The sequence below is a fragment of the Chenopodium album genome, chromosome 26 (genome assembly GCF_948465745.1).
Source record: "Chenopodium album chromosome 26, dcCheAlbu1.1, whole genome shotgun sequence".
Lineage (NCBI taxonomy): Eukaryota > Viridiplantae > Streptophyta > Magnoliopsida > Caryophyllales > Amaranthaceae > Chenopodium > Chenopodium album.
The window spans coordinates 18,292,541-18,308,354 of NC_137859.1; the positions used below are offsets into that span (position 1 = coordinate 18,292,541).

Below are 15,814 nucleotides of genomic sequence, written 5' to 3' on the forward strand. Positions count from 1 at the left end.
ATAAGTGTGAGTTAGTTGAGCAATTAATAACAAACTCTTTTCTTCCCTAATTTCTCTCTCTTCTTTCTCTCTCTAAACCCATTTCCGCCATTAGAGGAGCTTCGAGCTTCCTCCCTTATCATAGTATTTTAGCTTGCATAATTTTATTATTCTACTTGGAATGGGTTTTTTGTGTTCAAGCGTATTAGAACTCTCTAATTTTGAGATTTGTTTTTAGGATAAAATTTGTGTACTTTAGTAATTTTAGTTGTTGTTTTAGGAATCTTATTTGTTTTCTTATCATCTTAGAATTTCTGTTATTTACTTATCTTCAAGTTTGTAATTCCTATTCAAGGCCACATATGTCTTTAATATTTTAGAGATTGTGTTGTTATGGAAATGAGTTCTTTGAGAGTTGCTTGTTTGATTGTTAATAAACAAGTTACTTGTTTCGACTAGGAAGACACCCTCTATTCTTGCTAGAATTAGAGTTCTATCCTTTAAATTTCAGTAACAAAGTTTCTTAAATTTGTCATTATTTCACAAAGCTTCATTTTGAACCTCTTGCTAATTTGGATTGAAATCCGCATCAAATCTCAAGAGGGCCCACTTGCTCTCAGGAAATGTTGACTGTCTTGTCTGAAAGCCGATGTGTCCTTACCAGTAACGGCCTCTTCAAATATGTTTCTGCCTCTTTTACCACATGCTACTGCAGTGCATGTTGGCTTGTTAATTGTTCATTACCTATTTTTGGAAAAAGCATGTATTGAGGTGCTTTCTTGCTCACGAGTCAGAGTTGGTTAAGTTTTTGGATTTGTTTACTAGCCTTTTATGGGTCATAATTTGTTTTTTGAATACGTTGGTTGGCGTTCTTATGATGCAAGGGTTTCCAATTGAAAAGGTTTGGCTCAAGATTAAAATATGTCCCCACCAATAAACCGTCCAATGCGATTTAATCTCATCTCCACTTTGCTCAGATGAACCTGGCCAGCTCTTATTTCTTCGAGTTTCTCCCTTGGCATGTCAAAGCAGCATTGTTTGCCCAAAAGCACATACGTACAAGCAAAACTAAAGGAGGCTGAAATAATGAAATGTACAAAGTAATACAAAGGGCAAAATTCACAGGAATTACTAGATTAATCTTATTAAAGCCAAATTAAAAAAAAAAATAATAATAGAATTATACATTATATAAGATTTAAGATTTATTACCAAAAACTGTGGAAGTTACTAATTATACCATAAATTATCTGCTTGACTTGTGTGTATTCATCTATCTTATTTCTTTTCTAATGTTCATCAAAATGCTAAAATAGTTATAGAATCTTCCAGGGACAAGCTACTTCCTTCTCATTGTTAGAAAAAGCCACGACATCCTGCACATTGCTGGACCCGGCAACTCAGCCCTACTCTTTAGACCAAGTAACTGCTGACAGATCATTGCAATCAGACAGGAAAGGTTGTCTCAGCTCTCTAGATTGGTGCTTGTACTTACTTCATTGATAACAGTTGCTTCTCTCCCTCTTATTTAATATAATATGCTGGGTTGCTACACAGGAAGCAGTAATTGCAGTGACATTGTTCAAGATGGGCCACATTACAAGTTTCATGATAAAGATCCTACTTTCTTGGCTATTCCTGGTCCAAAACTATGGGATCAAGAAGTGAAAAAATCAAAAGCCAAGGTACAACTGAGTTGCTTTAATTATTTATGTAAGTTTTGATTATTTGATAGTGCTTAATAGTGGCTCATTTATTATTATTTTATCTGAGCTTCTGACGAAGATGCTATGTTTGATGAAGTGAAAATAACTTTGTCATTTCTGCAGCTGATCATCTCTGATTACCACCTTTATATCATTTGAAATATACCATGGTCAGGGGGGGAAGACTTCTTTTTAAAGCTCTGTTTGGCTGCTCATAATTTATTGTGATTTTCTTCCCTCAGTCAAGATTCCCCTAATTTTCCTATATTACATGGCTGTCTTCCTTTACTTTTATACTTCGTATATGATATGGCAGAAGTCTACATGTTGGAGTACTTTCTGATCTGCTATGCCATTTTCAAGAGGATTAGGGTGTATGCCTACCTTTTTTTTTATTATTATTTTTATTTTTTTTATATATCTTTCTGGTTGGTAAGAAATCATAATGTTAAAAGGATATCAGTTCATTTCCTGGGTGCTGGGAATGGTAAAAATTAGCCTAGCTGTTTACTTGTGCCGTTGAGGGATAGAGCTGTGTTATAAGACGTAATTTAAGTCGTGTGCTCTTGGGACTTTTAAGTTGACTGAATCTGAGTGTATTTGCTGTGATTTTAATTCATAATAATTTTTTAGGACCCCTAGTACTTTTTTCATGTACTCGTATCCTGTTTTTCATTAGTGTAACATTGTTAACTGATTGTTTATCTCTTTAATCCTCGCTGTTATCTCAAGGCTCTGAAGCTTTGTTTTTGCTCTTTGAACCAGGGGACACCTTCAATCTTGAAATTTCTGAAGAGACCTGAACATTCTTGCTCTCAGTTGAAGCATGAACCGAATGGGACACTCCAGACAATCCATATGCCAACGTGTTCAGGTATTTTCATACATAACATGTGAGTCATTACTTGATTCACCAAATTTTGTTAATGTATTCATCTCTATGGGGGTCTTTTAGAGTGTGCGTGTCCTAGTATTGTACTCTGTTGATATTTCAGCAGCTCATATTGTTAGGTTAAAAAAGGCTATAGATTTTTTGAGAGTTACCAACTAATGAATTCTGTCCATGACAATACATATCTGTAGATTTCAATCTAATGAAGGCTGTAGATTTCTTGAGAGTTACTAAGTAATGAAAAGGCATTATGTTAATCACCTTAACACCTATCTAGATATTCTGTCCTTCACCTGAACAGTTTGGTTATGTTCTTTTGTGTCACGCTCTGGTCTCTGAAAGAGGGATTGAAAATCCAGTTTTGTAGTATGAACTTTGTATTAGCTTGCTCTAATCAACAGTGAAAGTAATGCTATACTCAATTAATTTTAGGTGGCAATATGCTTCAAAATACTGAGAATGCTGTAGAAAGAAAAAATTGGAGCTATGGCGTAGATGAAATTGATCCAACCATTGTAGAGGAGTTGCCTGCAGATATCCAGGAAGAACTTCGGGGCTGGATGCGACCTTTGAAGCAGCGCCATTCTGCCAAGCGTAGTAATATTACTTCTTACTTTTTACCGTCCAAAGACTCAAGCCAGTAAGATGCATTTTTTATCGACTCTTGGTAGGTTTGAGTGAGAGATACTGTATCTTGTTTCGGTAAACAAAAATGGCTTGTTGATGTTGTTAAATAATTTTACTGCAGGTATTGTAGCCCTAATCGTACTTGGCTAATTTGAGACTCTCACTGTGTAAATAAATCAAAACATATAGGCGACCAAGGAGATATTTTACACTTTCTCTAGTCACTGAAGTGGCACATATAAGCATATAGCTTAAGAGTTTTGATCAATGATCTAAACATTTGAATTTGAAATTGTAAATTATTGATAGAAAGGTTACTCTTGCTCTGAATTCATATCAGGGAAAGGTATATACTTCATAGCCTTGCAGCACACACTTTGAAGTCAAAATTATGCAATTGAAATGGGCTTATTAATCAAAATGGTTTTACACTTGGTAACTAATCCTTCCCTTTTTCTGGTGTTGTATCACTCACCTAAAATTGTTTCTAAAGGATGTGTTGTAAGTAAATTAAAAAAAAAATAAAAAAAAAATAAAAAAATAAAATAAAGAGAGAGTATATATACACTCATAAGATTATACAGTATATACATGTGCAGACGTGCAGTTAAATACACTTCTTACTACGTACATAATAGATATAAGCCAATATAATAGGCTAACTAATTACAACATTAATATAAACTACTCAAGTTTGAGAATGCAAATTTACAAATGCCCAAATCACGATGGAGATATTGAAATTGTTTCTTTCCAATGCTTTATTATTTGTCACCTATAAATTGTGTTTATAGGAACATGAGAAGGATTAGTTCATCTATAGTAGCATCCCTTGAAAATTGGCAAACAACCTCAAAAAAAATTCTGCTTTTATGAAAAATAAGATTTTGTCTGAGAGTAATTTGATTATCAGAATACCATGGGATGAGGATGTGGTATGCCAAGACTAAGCAACAAACCTTAAATGTGACAAGTTTCTTGAGGTGCTCCATTATACGAGTTTATCTTGTGATGGTGGGATTTTAAGTTTTTCATCATCATCAGATTTATCTAGATTACCATGTGTAATGCTTTGGTTAGCTAATTTGGGTTGTGGTGGATGCCACGTGTTAACTATTGGTTGGACTATTTGTTGGCCTCTAATTTGGTATTTTTATCTAATAACCTGCTCGAGGTGTAGGAGCTGGTGGTAGGTTTTTTGAGGCACAGAAAATTATCACATTCATCTAGTATTCTTTGCTCGAAGGATTATCAATCACATTCAGTATACTACTCATGTCGCATGATCATAGTCTATGATAGTTTCCCAAGTCACAGAAAGTTGTCACTTTTTCATTTCATAGAATTTCTTGAGGCACATAACTTATGGTGAATTTCTCAAGGCACGAAAAGCTACCAAACATATATAGTATCGGTGCACATGCGTAAACTATGAATCTCTATCTTATTACTTTAATACGCTTCCTCTATTTTTTATTGCACCATGAGTGATTTCACGCTTGTTAATGCATTAGTTTGGCTATTAATATCTTTAATTATTTTTTTCTTGAAAATTATAAAAGGATGATATTTGAAAAGTAAATTCCACGACGTATCTAACTATATCGCACATGAGTATGTTTTTCCTTACGGATATATCACAAAATATGGTCAAAGAAGTTATGTGAATTAAATAGTGTAAAGTCCTTATGGTGCAATAAAAGAAAAATGGAGGAAGAATGTAAGATTAACGCTAATTTACAAATATTAACGTATATAAGGTGGTTTAAAATTACATAGCATTTTAAATCATTCTCCATCCCTAGTAAAATTAAAATCATGTCTCTACGAATTTAGTTAAAGTGGGGCTTCTGTAAACACTTAAATGTGTCTCCCCAAATAAAACCCAATGATGAATTGATGTGGATGAAAGCCCTTTAACCTATTAGAAGATCTAAAATCACACAGGTTTAATAAAGCTTCGTTCTTGATAAGAAATTCGAACCAAAAACGAATGAAAGTAACCGGATATGAATCTGAAAACGACCACTCCTGGAACAAATTCAATGCCTAATCAAACTATTGAGACTAATCCTAGAACTAGATACTTTGATGAACAAAACTTTAGAATACTCCTAGCCTAAAGAATTGCACGTTCTAACAATCAAGACAACTCCTTGAATTGACAATTAGCAAGAAAATGTATAACCAAAGCTAAACAAGTTTATTGAATTAATCTGATTTTCTATGACTCTAAGGGCCACAAAAATCCTTTATTTATAGACTATAAATAAACTAATTTCATCCTTACAAGGATTAGGACAAATCGCCAATTTCCAGTTTATCTCTTTGATTGACAAATTTTGTCAATCTAAGGGTGTTTACGGGATTTCAGTCATTAAAAACGGGGACAACATTGTCCATTTACCTCACAAATGTGTACATGTTGGCATACAGCTGCTGACTGCATAATACACGTCAAACACCCTCGACTGATGACATGGCATCACAGAGTTAGCGCCGTCGCACTCCGTCAGCTAACAGCCGTTTGTGCCACTGTCCTTTGTTGGGCGGGCTTTGTCGGTGACAATTAAAATGCCAAATAGCCCATTGTAATTTGGTATTAAAATTCCTAAAATAGCCAAAACAACCCATCGTAATTTGGGATAACAAGGCCTTAAAGCCCTTTGTAAACATGTGTATATAAGGTTTGTTCATAAATTTGCAAATACTAACCGCTAGTTACCCGGGCTTGATGGCCTTTAATAATGTGTATTAGCTTTCTTTCTTATATTTAACTAAACTTATGCTAATTTAGATATAATTCAGTATAAAGTAAAATAAAGTAAATAAGAGTAACATCAACCCGTCAACAACGTATGTTTAGTCTATTTTTTTATTAAACTCTTTTAAATATAAACAAATAGCTAATATAGGGGTCGTTGGATTACCTACTTTATAATTTGGAATCTATAACACCCTATAACACATAACAAATATAGATTCTTTCAGGGTAATCAATGAATAAAGGCTCAGACTTGAATAGTGTTACTTTATGAAAATCACTTATATTCTGCTCGTAACTTTATTGTGGGACATTTAAAGACTAGAGTAGATAAATAATTAAAACCTTAAATGTGTTTTTAAAAGATCAAGTAATACCTACAACGGGCTAAAAGGCTATTACTGTTTACTAAAGACGTTTGCTAATACACATATAGCGCTAATAATAAAGGGGATGTTGGAATCACTAAGGTTTCATGGATTGATATAGAATCCAATTCCAAAGTTAGATTCATTAAGGTTTAATCATTGAGTAGAGCGAGGGTCAAACTTGAAAGGCATTACCTAAATAACTACATTTACATTATGCTCCGTACTTTAATACATACGTGACTTTATTTGTGATTAAATTAGAATAAAATTAAAACATATAAACTTAAATGAAATTATAGAAGAGTAAAACCAAAGACGCGTGTTTTATCTACTTTTGTTTACCAAAGTCGTCTAAGTATATACAGATACAGCTAATAATAGTTGGAATCACTAAACTTTCATGCACTGATGTAGAATCTCATAGTGGTGTAATCTGGAATCTAAATCCTAATAGGAAAAAAATTCCTTAAGGTGTGTAATCATTGAATAAAGGCTCACACTTGAAAGGTATTACCTAAATAACTACATTTACATTATGTTCCGGACTTTGATATATATGTGAGTCACGTGACATTATTTTGACAAAATAAGAATGAAAAAATATAAACTTAAATGAAATGCAAGAAGAGGACAGACCAAAGACGCGTGTTTTGTCTATTATTGTTTACCAAAGTCGATTGGGTATATAGAAATAGTGCTAATATTATAGGGGTCGTTGGATTCACTTAAATTTCATGCATTGATATGGAATCTCATAGTGGTGTAATGTGCGTGAAATCTATATCCAATAACAAATATCGATTCATTAAGTTCTATTCATTCGAATTGAGGCTCAAATTCGAAAGGTGTATCACCTAAATAACTACAATTACATTATGATCCGTACTTTAATTTATACGTGACATTATTTTGATTTTTGACTAAACTAGAATAAATTAATAAAACTTAAATAAAATTATTAGGAAGAGAAATTAAAAACCAGTGACGTTTGGTTTGTCTATTATTTTTTACCAAAGTCGTGTATGTAAATACAAATAGCGCCAATAATATAGCCACATAGTGGTCATTTGATTCACTAAGCATTCATGCATTGATATAGAATCCCATAGTTGTATAATGTGGAATCTATATCCAATAAGAAATATAGATTCCTTAAGTTTATTGATTAGAAAGAGGCACAAACTTGAAAGATATTTTTTATACTTACTTGAAACAGTCAGTTTATCACGCTTACCGTTGTGAAGATAATACTAGGTAAAATAATAAATTCAGGTTTGAACTTTAAACTGACCCAACTTATAGGGAGTTATTCGTTTAACTTGTCTTATATTTTCCTTACAAAATACCAACAGGTTGTGTTGTAATTAAATAAAAACGGAGGAATGATGTATTATAATATTGACTCAATTAGATTAAGAAATATAAAAAGAAATTAACTCTAATTTGTATTTTATTTCGTGTATTTTTTTAGCTTATCCAACCTTCTACAAGTTCATTATTTCTTTACCATATTTGCCAAATTTCACTGAAGCCCACAAGTGCTCAAATTTGTAAATGATCCTAAAAATTATTCTTCAAGCCCATTGTTTTCATGTGTTTGAGCTTATTGAGATAAAGCCCATTGTTTTAATGTGTTTGAGCTTATTGAGAAAAAGCCCATTGTTTTTATTGTGAGTAAGCTTTCTTTCGTATAATTGCACATTATTTTGGGTCAAATAAATAAAATTGCACATCATTTAAACTAATATATTAATATAATAATGTGGTATCTATAACACATAGCACATATACATTCCTTAAGGCCGGTTTGATCAATCGGCACAACTCAAACTCGAAAGGTATACGCTTATATTATGCGTCGTACTTTAATTAGTGACATTATGCATGCTGACTAAATAAGATTAATAAATATTAACATCTCCACATCGATAAACGTGATAAACGGTGTGCTGCAATTATGTAATAAGCGCCTTATATTAGAGGAATTTCAACGGTTGTAGTTAGAGACTTGCTTGCAATTTAGCTTAAGTAAGCTATTTTGCTTGACAAAGCTAAGTTAATTTTGTAGATCCAACGTTTAAGCTAATAGCTAGGGAATTTTATAATTTGCAAGCAAAATTATAATGTCTTGTTAGGCCTACTCAATCCTATCTAAACTACAACCTACGAAGATTTACAAAATGCGCACAACCAATATTCTAATGTTTTGTTAGGCCTACTACCAAGATTATTATATATGTAAGAAAACTAAAAATTATCTATTTTTTAAGAACTAAAAAATATCTTTATAAATTATGATTAAATAATTTTTAAAAAAGTGAGATTTAGTAAAAATATCTGTTGATATAATAAAATTTGATAGGATTTTCCTTCAAAATAGTTTTTTTGACAGGATTTATGATAAGAGTTAAAATTGTTTCATAATAATAAATTAAATAAATGTTGTGCTTTCACAAAATTAAAAAATAAACAAAAATAAGTTTTTTTTTTTTTTTTAAAAAAAAAAAAAAACAAACAAACCAATAAAAAAAAACTAAAAAAAAAAAACTGAAAAATTGTGATACCTACCATTATTGCAAGGAGCTAAGAACATATGGCTGTACATAGGATTTTAATTTTTTTATTTAAATAATAGTATTTTATTATTTAAATACAAATAGCAATGTTTACCAAAGTCTCTGAGTATATACAAATAACGCTAATAGGGTTCGTTGGATTTAGTAATCTTTCATGCATTGATATAGAATCTCATAGTGGTGTTATCTGGAATCTATGTCCCAATAACAAATATAGATTCCTTAAGTTGTAATCATTTAATAGAGGCTCACACTTGCAAGTTGTCACCTAAATAACTACATTTACATTATACTCCGTACAATTTATACGTGGCATTATTTTGACTAATTAAATAAGATTAAAAAAAATATAAACTTTAACATGAAATTAAAGAAGAGTAAAACCAAAGTCGCGTGTTTTGTCTATTATTGTTTACCAAAGTCAATTGAGTATATACAAATAAAGCCAATAATATAAGGGTCGTTGACCTTCATGCATTGATATAGACTCTATTTGGTAGTAAGTTTAGCTTATTGGGGGTATATTAGCTTATTTGACTAACTTTAGCTGATTGACAAAATTAACAAGCTAATACAAGTGTTTGGTAGTAAGCTTATTGAAAGAACTTATTCCACTAAATGAGCTCTTTTTGAAAAAGCTCATTTTAGTAGCATTTTCAATTAGTTTATTCAATAATTATTTCGAAATACCGCTTAAACATCATTTAATTTAAAATCCTATCTAAACTACCTACCCCACAATTAGCTTATTAGTCATTTCACATACCAATTACCTTTAAGCTATTAGCTATTTATCAAACACTTGTATATAATCAGTTAATACAAGAAGTTAATCAAATCAGTTAGTAAAATCAGCAAGTCAAAATTAACTAACTCAATCAGCTTCATCTTTCAGCTTTCAGCTTTCTCCCAAATAGGGCCATAGAATCTCATAGTGGTGTAATGTGCGTGGAATCTATATCCAATAACAAATATCAATTCCTTAAGGTCTACGCATTCGAATTGAGGCTCAAATTCGAAAGGTGTATTACCTATAATATAACTACATTTACATTATGATTCGTACTTTAATTTATACGTGACATTATTTTGACTTAATTAGATAAATTAATAAAACTTAAATGAAATAAAGAAAGAGCAAAACCAGCGAGGTTTGGTTTGTCTATTATTGTTTACCAAAGTCGTGTATGTATATACAAATAGCGCTAATAATATAGCCACATAGGGGTCATTTGATTCACTAAGCTTTCATGCATTGATATAGAATCTCATAGTTGTATAATGTGGAATCTATATCCAATAAGAAATATAGATTCCTTAAGTTTATTGATTTGATAGAGGCACAAACTTGAAAGATATTTTTTATACTTACTTGAAACACTCAGTTTATCACGCTGACCGTTGTGAAGATAATACAAGGTAAAATAATAAATTCAGGTTTGAACTTTAAATCGTACCAACTTATAGGGAGTTATTCGTTTAACTTGTCTTATATCTTCCTTACAAAATACCAACAGGTTGTGTTGCAAGTAAATAAAAACAGAGGAATGATGTATTATAATATTGAATCAATTAGATTAAGAAATATAAAAAGAAATTAACTCTAATTTATATTTTATTTCGTGCATTTCTTTAGCTTATCCAACCATCTACAAGGTCATTGTTTCTTTACAATATTTTCCTTAGCCGATCAAAATAATTTATTTAAAAAAATATACAATATAATCTACAATTTTTTTAATATATGCAACATAATACAAATTCTCTGTCTAGAAGTCAAAAGAGCTTCCACAAAACAGTACAAAGTATAAACCCTCATCAAAACCCTCGTTTCCACCCTCACTACAACAACTACGGCGAGTCAGCGACACCACGATTAACTCCGGCGAGATCAACATTGAGATGACCTATATTTTCTTGTAATTGCCGTCTTCGATTTGACAGTGGTCGTATAAAGAGGATTTCGCCCAGGAAGGTAACTTTACATGCACATACCGAATTTTTATATTATTGCTTTTAAATTCCATAGATCTATTTACCATGGAACGTGGTACTTGAATCACTTTTGATTAATACTCGGGATTATTAGAATTTGTGAAATTGTATTTTGGGATGCTTGAAATTTGGTGTTGCATGTAATCGGTTTTGCAATTATTCTCTTTATGTATGTAGATTTGATATTTGGTGTGGTGAATAACAAGTTGATTATTTAATTTAACTGCGTATCTCTTGATTTGTGATTTTGTGATGATTTTTATCTCTAGTTTGCATATGCGATATTTGTATGTTTGTGTGGGTGGTTCATGTCAATATTAAGTGAAATGGTTAAAATATAATGTGTTTTTTTTAAATACGCTGATAAATTATGTAAATTAGTCCGGAGGATTTGATTTAGTACTGACATTATAATGTTATTGATTAAACATTTATTAACTTTATTAGTATCCTTAGTATATTTGTAGTCTTTGTTAATTAGTCTTTAAAGTCTAACAATTTTTCGATCGGGTCAATTAATTTTTTTACATATATTTATTTAAATTGAATTTTATTTACTATAACTGTAAGTCTGTAATACTTCGTATTGATGAATATTATTGTAAATATGATAACATACTAATTGAATAGTATAAACGTGTTTTTTTTTTTATTTTTACAAAGTTTGATTTATTGTTTTTAAGTTTCACTAGTAATTTTGATATTTATGACATCACATATTCATATTGAACACTTCCTATATTTATTTTGTTCAAATCGTAACATTTGTTGCTGAATGGTCACATCGTGGTTTGTCTATTGATAGTACTCGTATAATTATAACGACAAGTTTCATGTTTCATGTTAATTGAAACAACTATTCTAATTAGTTTTCTTGGCATAATTATAATTGATAGAGTTATGCTTGATCATGGCCATACATGGTTTTGCGTGAGGATTGATGAGGAGAAGAAGGTTGTTTTGGTGAGCAATTTTATTTTATTAACTGTTTTTCTTATATATTCTTTATTTATTTTAGTAAAAGTTATGTATTAAATATATTCTAATCAAATCATATTCAAGCAAAAAATTTCTCATCTACTTTATAAAATTCATACCAGTTTGTTCCAAATCAAATAAGTAAACTTTTTCGTAAAAGTAATGAAGTTGTTAAAGTACAAAGAGGCAGTGGTACAAGGATTTACAAAGTGGTGTGGATGAAGGTTAGAGATAAATCACGTTCAGACATATACTTTGAGAAGGGATGGGATGATTTCGTCAGGGACAATGGAATAGAGATTGGTGATACACTGGACTTGTTGTATTTGGGTGACAGGTTATTCAAGGTACTCATTTACCGTGAAGGCATTGATATCACTCGTAATTGTATTGTGATATCATCTGATTCTTCCGATGAGAGTGACTTAAGTGACGATGATAAACAAAAGAAGGTTCTTAGCCAACGAACATCTACAATAAAACTTCCAAATGCCCAGAGTATTAAGACGCCCGAATTCAATGCCACTTTGACAAAGGCGTATAGTGCTGTTGGTAGGATGGTATGATTTACTTATGTGTATTTCCAATCACACATTGTGTAACAACACTGTGTTGTTTATCTTCACTTCACCATGTAACTATTCTTATGTCTGTCTTGCAGAATGTTCCTCTTTAATTTGCTAGGCGCCACTTTAATCGATTTTGTGCCACCAAACCTGCTACACTATGGGTGAACAACAATAAAAAATGGAAGGCAAATCTTTTTATAAAACGAGGCTCCAAAAACCAAATAATCTTATGCAACATCAAACGAGGGGTCAAAGAAATGATTCTTGGTGAAAAAATCAATGTTGGGCAGAAAGTCATTGTCCAGTTGATTCGTAAGGATCCCTTAGCCTTTAAGGTGTCTACCAAGGCGAATTAAGAGGTCTTTGTATATTTAGTTGTCCACCTAGCTATGATGAATGTTAACTATGTTTATTTTTGGCATGCTAAACTATGGCTACTTGATGTTTTAGTGTATTACTAACTTTCTTTGTTAGTGTATTACTTTATTTTGGAAGCGGTTAGCATTTCTTTAATGCTAATTGATGTTTTAGGTAATGTTAACTTCAACTATGACTTACTTTTGGGATCTCTAGTAGTTGTATACTTTGTGTGTTTTGATGGTGTGATGTACAGAAATTTGGGGAGGTAATGGTGTGTATCATGTTAGTATTTAAACAGAACAAATATGTCAATCCTCTATTCTTCCACGCATGACAAAGTGTGTAATTTTTATGTATCATGGTTTGCCCTCTAACGAATAATCGATTTTACACTATTTACATAATTAAATATGACACGTCGCAAGTCTTGAATATAATTAACATGAAATGTATATAATTGAGTCTGGAAAATTTTAAACCTGCATATGGTTAAGTGGATGAGGTTGAAATATTTTTACTCTTGAGTCTGGGTTCGAATTCCCTCTTGTGTACGATTAAAGCGATAAAATCCTCCCTTATTGATTAAAGCGAAGGATTTATGTACGATTTAAGGGAGTAGGCTTCCTCCTATGTCCTCCCAGTTTATATTCTGGACTGTTCTTGTGTTCTGAAAAAAAGGGGGGGGGGGGGGAGGGTGGTGACGTGGGGAAAAATATGTCGTTGAACTAATCCTTCCTACGGTCAAACAAATTTATAATCACTCAACTACCTAAATACAAGTATAGAGGTAAGTCAAGGGTCGAACCACTAGGAACGGTTATGTTCAAGTGTTTCTAATTAACGCCTAAGCTAGGTCGAAGTCCAAGGTGAAAGTTAACGCTATTCTACTTTCTAAAACAAGAACCAAACAAATGAAACACTAGGGAATGGGGATCAACATGCATTCATGATAACCAAGGTAATTAAGGAGTCAAGCAATCCAAGCTATGCAAAGACAAATAGTAGGAGCAATTAGGGGCATTCAACTAATCATCCTCACACTCTCTAACATAGATTTCTCTAGTGCTAAACAATATGAAGAAACATAATCAAATACTCAACTAATTATGATCAAATCGATATCAAGTGGTCATGTCAATCAATTCAATCATGCAATCAATGCTAGCAATCATGGTTAGCTACTCCAATCAAACTTATGCAACATGCAAACCTCTATGAATCAATTTAATCACAACACAAGAACTACTCTAATTCCCAAATCAATCTCAATCCATCAATCACACATGTTTACCCAAACCCTAGCAAGTAAACTACTCAAGAAACATGATCAAATCTACTATCAACTATAGAGAACAAAATACCAAGAACAATTACTCTAATCAAACATCAAATAACAAAATCAAACCAAACAAACATCAAATTAAACAAAGGAATTAAATGAGATAAAGTTTAGAAATGCTCATTGATAATAGAGAAAATCTCAAACACAATTGTCACACTTGCATCTTCAATCTCTCAATCACCATTGAAATCTCTCACTTTCTCTCTCTAAAACTACTCCTAATTTAGCCTAATCTAGAGAGAGAAGCTCTCAACCTAAGAGAGAGAAAACTAAGCTAAGCTAAAAAAATAGAATAAAAGTTGGTCCCTAATTATCCCCAAAAATGGGTATTTAAACTAAGCTAAGAAAAAATAATAAAAGAAGGGAAATAAAATAAATAAACTAGGAAAAGGAAAATAGAAATTAAGAAAGGAAAAATAAGTTCAGAAAAGAAATAAGAAAAAGAGAAATAAAATAAATGGAAAAGGAATTAAAATAAATAAAAGAACGAAATCCCCAAAAACAAGTCAGACCCTCAACTCCCCTCCTTCTCCTTTCGTGGCTGCTCTGAAATTCATCACACCACCATCATCTCTCGCAAATCTTCATCATCAAATCAGCACCATTAGCAATTTTTAGCAAATAATCTTGACCGCTCGATCTTATTAATGCTCACGTGAGAAGCTCGTGATACGGGTTTAAATTGAACCCAGAAAGCCGCGCCCTCTCCAGAGCCATCGCGTCCGCGGGAAGACCTCGGGACAACCGCGGCTGCTTACTGCCTGATTTGAGGCATCGAACCCGCGTCCGCTCCTCTCACACCCGCGTCCTCGGGGAAATCCAATTGAATTAGGACTTGATTGAGTTTGATTGGGGTTGCTCAGTATGGGAGTTGATGAAGGTTGATGCTTAATTGAATCGGGGCTGAATTAATGCGGTGGAGAAGGGTGGTTTAGTTCGATTTAATTGGCGAGGGAGGCAGCAAGTGGTGGCGGTTTGGGCTGGTTGTTTCGGTGGTTATTGGAGGTGAAAGGTGCGTACGTGGCTGCGGTTATTGGTGGTTGATTTTGGGTGTTTTGCGGCTGGTGGTTGCTGCGGAATGTGGGTGGTTGTTTGCGGAGGTGGCTGTTGGCAGCTGGGTGAAATTGCAGGAACAGGGGAAGTTGGTGCGGAGGTGGTAATTGGTGGCTGATGTGGGATTGTGGTGGTGAGGAGATTAAGGGCTGCGCGAATTGGTGAGTGATGGTGGTTTTGGCAGGTGGCGGTTGTGTTGTGAGCAGGGGAGCGTTGCTGTTATTGGTGTTATTGGCTGTTGTGAATTGGTGAAGCAAAGGGAGAGCAGGGGAGATAAATGGTGTAGTGTAGGATAGGATATGGTGGGGTGTAGGATAAGATGGCAGCAAGGGGATAAGACATGTTGGCTTGTGATCGTTGCAACACTTAATTGACTTTGAACTTAAGACCTCGAAACATCAAGCTTGAATATCGGAATTCCGAATATGACAATGTAACTCGTGTCTTGTCCCGAGCAATCACCTACACAAATAACTGAACATGAGGGAGAAATAGAAGACAAATAAAATAAATAAAATGAAAATAAATAAAAGAAATAAAACTACAACTACGAATTAAGGGCTAAAATAAAGAAAAACACATAAAAACTATACAAAACTCAA

General features: G+C 32.7%; 1 protein-coding gene across 2 annotated transcripts in view; it reads left to right on the plus strand.

Annotated features, from left to right (window-relative positions):
- The window catches only part of LOC145617613 (DNA polymerase eta-like), a 33,394-nt gene extending 29,845 nt beyond the window's left edge, over positions 1–3,549 (plus strand). The window contains exons 12-15 of one of the 2 annotated variants that reach the window (XM_081672331.1): positions 1,312–1,438; positions 1,537–1,664; positions 2,451–2,559; positions 3,010–3,549. In XM_081672331.1, coding sequence (XP_081528457.1) covers positions 1,312–1,438; positions 1,537–1,664; positions 2,451–2,559; positions 3,010–3,221 — 576 coding nt within the window. In that variant the 3' untranslated portion in view covers positions 3,222–3,549. The remainder of the gene's footprint in view (positions 1–1,311; positions 1,439–1,536; positions 1,665–2,450; positions 2,560–3,009) is intronic. The other variant, XM_081672330.1, reaches the window with a different exon arrangement.
- Positions 3,550–15,814: the final 12,265 nt, after the last annotated feature.